This window comes from Neofelis nebulosa, chromosome 11 (assembly GCF_028018385.1).
Source record: "Neofelis nebulosa isolate mNeoNeb1 chromosome 11, mNeoNeb1.pri, whole genome shotgun sequence".
NCBI lineage: Eukaryota > Metazoa > Chordata > Mammalia > Carnivora > Felidae > Neofelis > Neofelis nebulosa.
In genome coordinates, this window is record NC_080792.1 from 89407383 (window position 1) to 89414917 (window position 7535).

Below are 7535 nucleotides of genomic sequence, written 5' to 3' on the forward strand. Positions count from 1 at the left end.
GCTCTGTGCTGACAGCTCGGAGCCTGGAGCCTGCTTCTGATTCTGTGTCTCTCTCTCTGTCCCTCGCCCGCTCACGCTCTGTCTCTGTCTCTCAAAAATAAATAAACGTTAAAAAAAAGTCTGCTGTAAAACCAGAAACTAAACAGCACGGTCGCTGTTGCGGGACATAATGCCAGTTGAAAACATAGATACCGAAGCCTGTTGGCCTGTTTGAATCTTGTTTCTGCCCCTTACTAGCTGATGCTCGAGAAGTTATTGAATCTTTGGGTATCTTGGAAATGTGGAAAATAGTGTCATATCTACCTCTGAGGGCTGTCATGAGGATTATGCCAATGGTTGGAATGGTGCCCAGGTCCCAGAAAATGCTAAAGATGTGTTTGCCGGTTTCTGTTCCTCCTACAGCCTGTCACAAGCCGGCCCAAGGCCGGGTAAACACGGCCTCCGTTCATCTTTTAAATACATTCCTAAATCCCCATCTCCTTTGTCAGGAAGTCTGCTGCACTGGGGAAATGAGAGGTAATAACTAAGTATTCGCACAGCTGTTCAAGGTCACCAAGGGAGGTGAAGGGTAGGACCAGAGGGCGGAAGCGGTGGTGGAATGATGGAGCGGGCATGCGGCCTTCCCACGCGCAGGTGTGGGCCGGAAGCAGAGACAGGCTCTTCTAGCTGGTTCTTCCCTGCTCGCATCTGGCACAGGCTGAGCACAGAGGGTCCCAGTGGGCCGCGGTCAAGTGTAACTGACTGCGGTAGGCAGAACAGCGGCCCCCAAAGACGTGCACATCCCAGTCCCTGGAACCCGAGACTATGTGACCTCACGCAGCAATTTGGCAGGTGTTAAGGACCCTGAGATGGGGAGTCTCCTGGGTTATCCAGTGGACCCAACGTAATCAAAGGGTCCTCACAGGCGAAAGAGGGAGGCAGGAGGATCAGAGTCAGAGATGATGTGGCGACAGAAGTCAGAGCTAGAGATTTGAAAACAGTACTCTGTTGGCTGTGAGGGTGGAGGAAGGAACCAAAAGCGAAGAAATGCGGTGGCCTCCAAAAGCTGGAAAAGGCAAGGAAGTGGATTCTCCCTGAAAGTTGTCAGAAGAAATGAATTTTCTGACACCTTGGTTTTAACGCACCGAAACCCTTTTCTGATTTTTGAGCTCCAGAGTTTTATCCAGTATTATCCGTATTGGTATGACCCATAAATAGCATATTCTGCATTATCCTAACAAAACTGTGTTACCTCGAGCCAGTAAGTTTGTGGTAATTTGTTACAGCAGCAATAGATGAATACAGACTTTAACCCTCAGGGTTGTTTTTTTCCTTCCCTCAAAGGGGGCACAGGGCAGCATGTGGCTCTTGCCTCTGAGCTGACCGCAGCAAATTTAATCTTGCCTCCACACCAGCTAAAAGGCTCTCCCAGGAAGTCACCCCTGATTGATCACCTCCTTTCCCTTCTCAAGACTAAGAGTCTTCAAACTCCTTATGTGGGCCTAGTAAGTCCAGTATAATCAGACCCGTCCACCTCCCTGACCTCATCCCCCACCCGTATTCCTTACTTACTCCGTTCTAACCATACTGGCCTTCTTCGTGTTCCTTGAACACACCAAGCCCGTTCCTACCACAGGGCCTTTGCACTTGTGGTGTCTGCCTAGGACGCCCCTCCCCCAGCTCTCTCTGTGGAGGGTACCCACACTTCATTCCGATCTCAGCCCAGATGTCACCTCCTCAGGGAAGGCTTCCTGACTGTCCCATCCTAGTCAGTCTCTTTCATATCACTCTTTTATTTTTTTCATGGCACTTCCCACAAGCCGAAAATTGTAAAACTTTAAAAAATACCTATCTCCTTACACTAGAATTGCACCATCCAATAGAGTACCCACAAGCCACATGTGGCTGCTGAGCACTTGAACTGTGTGGCTGGTCTGAACTAGCACGTGCAACAGGGTTAAACACACATCAGATTTCAAAGACATAGGGAAAAAAATGCAAAATACCTATTTAATAATTATTTGAGTAACTATGTGAGGTGATGGATGGTAAATTTCACAATACACATAAATATCAAATCATTATGCTGCACACCTAGGGGCGCCTGGGTGGCTCAGTTGGTTGGGCGTGTCCAACTCTGATTTCGGCTCAGCTCGTGATCTCGCAGTAGATGGGATCGAGCCCTGCATCAGGCTCTGCTTTTGCATTAAGGAGTCTGCCCTGGATTCCCTCTTTCTCCCTCTCTCCAGGCCCCACCCCTGCTCTCTTTCTCTCTCAAAATAAACATTTTTTAAAAATTATGCGGGGCGCCTGGGTGGCTCAGTCAGTTGAGCGTCTGACTGGCTCAGGTCATGATCTCACAGTTCGTGGGTTCGAGCCCCGCGTCGGGCTCTGTGCTGACAACCCGGAGCCTGGAGCCTGTTTCCGATTCTGTGTCTTCCTCGCTCTCTGCCCCTCCCCCACTCGCGCTCTGTCTCCCTCTGTCTCAAAAATAAATAGACATTAAAAAAAATTACATTAAAAAAAACTATGCTGTAACCTAAAACTAATACAATGTTATATGTCAATTATATCTCAATAAAAAATAATTTTTATGTTGATTACATGCAGAAATAATATTTTGCAAAGACCTGGTTTGATAAGATATCAAAAACTTTTTTAACCTCATCTGTGTCTTTTTATTAACACGACAAGTCACATAATATTATTTTTTAAGTTTATTTATTTATTTTGAGAGAGAGAGTGAGTGTGTGTGCACGAGTCGGGGAGGGGCAGAGAGAGAGGGAGACAGAGAATCCCAAGCGGACTCCACACTGTCAGTTCATAGCCCAATATGGGGCTCGATCTCATGAACCATGACCTGAGCTGAAATCAGGAGTCAGTCATTTAACCAACTGAGCCACCCCGGGCATCCCCCACCCCCCACCACATAATATTTCTATGGACAGCCCTGCACTAGAAAGTCAGGTCCAAGAAAGTCAGGTCCAAAGACCTCATCTACTGTGGTCACTGCTGTCTCCCCAGTGCCCAGAACAGTGCCCAGTTCATAGCAGGTGCTGGATAAATACATCTGTTGAATGAGCAAATGAACAACATATCCTGTTAACAATATAGACAACTGTATCCGCACAGCCACTGCTTTCTAAGCCTGTTGGTATTTTTCCTGTCTTCCCAGTTACCCACCCACTGCCTGAGATGAGGATCCAGCTTTCCTAGTCTCTGCACTGCCCATGTCACTTAGGAGGGCACTTTGCATGCTGTGGCCCATCAACGGGGTTGCAGACTGAGTAACCAGATAGACAGAACATGTCAAGACTGCGGCCTGAGTCTGTGTGATGAGCAGAACTGACTAAATCTGGGGGCGGGGGGGGGGGGTATGCTCAGGGGAGGAGTTGGCGGAAGACAGGGTGCATGCGTTGTGCTGAGAGAGAGAGAGGGAGGGGGGTGAGGCAGAAAAAAGAGGGAGGAATGAACAAACTGATAAGACCAAGGACATGTTAGGAAGATTTTTGTGGAAATAACACCTTGAAGAGCCTTTGAGACCACAAGAAAAAAAAACAACCCAGAGAAGTCTCTCTTGATCCCAAGAATACAAAGAAAAGTAAACAAGGGGCTGGGATGGGAAGAGGGTTTTGCCCTCTGATTTAGGAGAGATCATCCTCAGTGTTTACAAACAAGCCTCAGCTCTGAGCACGCTGGGGTTGACTTCCTGGCTGACGGCGTTCCAGAAGTGACAAGTGCAGCTGGCTGGGAATGCCATCTGACTCCAAGCCTAGCGGCCTCTGATGGCTCCCAAGGATGTCCCCAGCCCAGCTGCTGCAGAATTCCAACGTCAAGGGTGGGAACAGAGGCGCTGGGACTTCTGTGTGACCCGGGCTAAGCCCTTTGGCAGCCACACGAGGGGATTTCAAAGATCCTTTCCCCTGACTCTCTAAAAGAGATTGGGAGTGGGGTCCCCAGTATCAGACCATGAACACCTCATTGAAAGCCTATCCAGGCCTAAAGACAACAGCTAACACTTGTAAGGCCCTCACAGTGGGCCAGGCCTGGTCCCAGACACTTTATGGAAGTTAACCAACCCTTCAATTCTCACCACAACCCTATGAGATGAGTACTATTATCCCCATTTTACAGCTGAGGAAACTGAGGCACAGAGAGGTGAGCTGACTTGCCTAAGATCACACAGTGGCAGGGTTTGAAGCCAGGCTGTCTGGCTCCAAAGTCCCTGGGAACTTGACATGAATTACAGGGCTGGGGCATTTTCAAGCTCTGAGCATGATCTTGGAAATGTTGCCTAACACTTGGGAGCTTGAGTTTCCTTCCTGACCTCAGGGCACAGGGACCTATGAGGACAAACACCGTCAAACCTCCCAAACACTAGTGCTCTTAACCACTGGCAGTTCTGCCCCCAGGTTAAGACTACATACACAGCCTGGGTTATTTTCCTTGAAACACAATAGGTTATGGCCTGCCAGAGAGGTTCAGAGAGGCCAAGTACATTTCCTGAGGCCACACAGCAAGCCAGAGCCCCCTCAGACACCCTGATTGCTCCTAGGAAAGGCGTTTCCTCCGATTCTCTGTCCAAAGGGTCTGACAGAAGCTTCCCTGGCCTGAGGTTGGGGCAGGAAACCACACATCTCCCACTTCCTTTTCCCCAGGCACCTTGTCTAGACTCCCAGTCCAGTAGAGACGCCCTGATTCATGCACTCCGAGGAATTCTTGTTCACAGGGCAGAGGCTTAGCTTAAAGCTGCCCCAAATCGTGTCCTATCCCCTGGGTGGGGAAGAGGCACCAGAGTTACCTCCACTGGCCTGGGATTCTCTCAGCACTAATTTGGGGCAAATCCCCCCTCCCCCAATTTTCTTCATTTGTAAAACGAAGACAATTCCTGCCTCAGAGAGTTCTGTGAAGATTAAAGATAAAATCAAGGAGGGGAAAGCACTTCAGTTTCATAAATTAGAAGGAATTCTGGGAACAATTCGCAAATAGAAACCCAGAGTCTGGGGGTTGATGAGCTGGGTGGCTGGAGGTCACATCCCCTTTGCTACGGGGGGGTTTGGGGATGAGAAGAAGAAAGGGGCCTGACTGAAGGGCAGAGGGCTTATTTCATTTCTGGAAAATAGTATCATCTAAGCGCTTTAGATATATCACACTTAATTCTTAATGAGGTGGGTCTTATTACCATCACCATTTGACATGCGAGGAAATAAAGCACAGAGAGGTTAAGTAACTTACCCAAGGTCACACAGCTATTAGACGGTAAAGGTGGGACTGGAACTCAGGTCTGACTCCAAAGGACTGCCCTAATCTCTGAGGTAGTATATGCCAGGTGGCGCTGGCTGGACAAAAGAGGGCCAGGGGCCTCCCTCCCTCCCTCCCTCCCTCTCTCCCCCTCGTCTAGTCCCTGCGTACACAAACGTGTGCGCCTACAGCTGCGGGATGCTGAAGGGCCCTTGGGTCCCAGCGGCCCCATCCCCCGGATGGGCAGACTGGGGCCGCTGCCCACCTTCTGGTGCTTGCGCTCCTTCTCGATGCGGTCCATCCTCTCCAGGCGCAGACGGTCCAGCTCCAGGCGCAGCTCGTCCAGCTCAGGCGCGACGTGGTGGCGGCTGACCAGCACCTCCAGGATCTCCAGGACGCGCACGACCTTGGGCATGAGGCGCGCGATGGCCTCGCAGCCGTGCTGGTCGATGACCCGCTCGAACTCGTGGCCCACGAGCGACGCGATGTCGTACACGTCCATGACGGTCAGCTCCGCCACGTTCTTCTCCAGCGCCGACTCGGCCGCCAGCGACGACCCCCGGTCCTCCTCCATGGCCCCCCGCCCGGCCTCTCCCCCACCCCGCAAACTAGTGCAACTCCCAAACTTGCCGCTGTCGAGGGCAGCGCCGGGCCGGGCCCACCTCGCGCCGCCGCGGGCGGTCCGCGCTCAGCTGGCCCTCGGGCGAGGGCGCACCGGGCGGCGGGCGGCCGTCCGCATGGGCGGGGGCGGCGGACCGCGAGCCGGAGGGCGGCGCGCGGGGGGCGAGTCTCGGCGCGCGGCTCGGCCCGGAGCCTGCTCCCCGGCGGGAGGAGGCGGCGGCGGCGGCGGCGGCGGCGGCGAGGAAGGCGCGCGTGCGCAGGCCCGCGGCGCCTCCCGAGTTGGGAATCCGAGTTGGGCGCAATGGAGGCGCGGGGTCTAGCCGGAGACGGGGCCCGGTCGCCCTCGGAAACAGTTCTCGCCCGGGGGTCGCCCCCACGCCCGGGGCCGGGGAAGGACGGGCGGCCGCGGCTCCTCCGGGAAACTTTGGCGGCGGCGAGACCCGGTGACCGGCTCCCCCCGCGGGGATGCCGCGCGCCCCGCCCCGATCCCGGCCTGGCGAGGGGCGCGCCCGGCTTCCGCCGCCCGAGGGCGCCCGGGTCCCCGCGGGCCGCGTTCCGCGACCCGCCGACTAGGCGGCCCCCTCCCCCCCCCCCCGCTCGCCGGCCCCCGTGCCGCACACCCTCCCCCCGGCCCCGCGGGACCTTCCCCCGCCGCGCCCCCCGAGCGTCCGGGCGCGCCGCCCCCTCCTCCGGCCCGGTCCTGGCTCCTCCTCTCCCACTGCCGCCGGGGAGGGGTCGAGGCTAGCCCGGAGGAGAGGGGGAGGGGGACGGGGCGGTGGGGGGAGGCTCGTCTGGGGACGATTCGCCGCGCCGCGCCGGGCGGCGGCCCCGGCGGTGGAGCGGAATGGAGGGGTCGAGAGGTGGACTCCGGGATGGGGTCCATCCTGGGGAGAGAGCGAGGACCACCCCCGGCCCCCCCTCCCCCCCCCCCTCCCCCCCCCTCCCCCCCCCCCCAGCTCCTCAGCCCGTAGACCCAGCTACGGGCGGAGCTGGCGGCGCCGGGCCCTGCGCTCCAGCCCAGGCGCCCGAGAGGGGCCGAAGGAAGGGTGGAGGGGTCCCCTGCCCCCGAAGCCGCCGGCCGGCCCCGCCCGCAGAGCCACGTCCATTTAGCAGCTCCTCGTGACATAAACACCGCTTCACAGAGGAGGTGAGGCCGGGGTTTGGATCTCAGCACCGCGAGTTTTCTTGTCCAAGCCCCCTCTCCTTTTTGACCTAAGTCCCCTGGTCCATCGGACACCCCGCCGCCCCCAGAAGAGCCTTTCCTGAAGCCACCGGCCCTCCCATTCTTCCCGCCGCCACGCATGGCTTATGGACCCTCCTCTGCGTTCCCACAACCCGCTGTCTTCTATACAATTGCTCCTTACACAGAGTTTTAACGGTGTGGTTACACATACGCCTCCCCCATGAGACTGTGAGCTCTTTGGAGGCGAGAAAGAAAAAGAAAGAAAGAGAGAGAGAGAGAGAGAGAGAGAGAGAGAGAGAGAGAGAGAGAAGAAAGAAAGAAAGAAAGAAAGAAAGAAAGAAAGAAAGAAAGAAAGAAAGAAAGAAAGAAAGAAAGAAAGAAAGAAAGAAAGAAAGAACTTTAACACCCTTGTCCTAAAACCCACACCAACCTGGCACATTATTGATTAAAAATATTTTTTAAGTCGAGCTTGGAGCCTGGATTGGATTCTGTGTCTCCGCTCTCTGCCCCT

At 54.9% G+C, this 7535-nt stretch overlaps 1 protein-coding gene across 7 annotated transcripts in view; it reads right to left on the reverse strand.

The window, feature by feature from the left end:
- The window catches only part of RILPL1 (Rab interacting lysosomal protein like 1), a 38625-nt gene extending 32658 nt beyond the window's left edge, over positions 1-5967 (reverse strand). For 3 of the 7 annotated variants that reach the window (XR_009250559.1, XM_058691431.1, XM_058691432.1), the window contains exon 1: positions 5486-5967. Coding sequence is in view for 5 of the 7 variants with exons in the window: in XM_058691431.1 (XP_058547414.1) it covers positions 5486-5794 (309 nt within the window). In the remaining 2 variants the exon portion in view is untranslated. The remainder of the gene's footprint in view (positions 1-5485) is intronic. The other 4 variants (XR_009250560.1, XM_058691433.1, XM_058691429.1 and 1 more) reach the window with 3 other exon arrangements.
- Positions 5968-7535: the final 1568 nt, after the last annotated feature.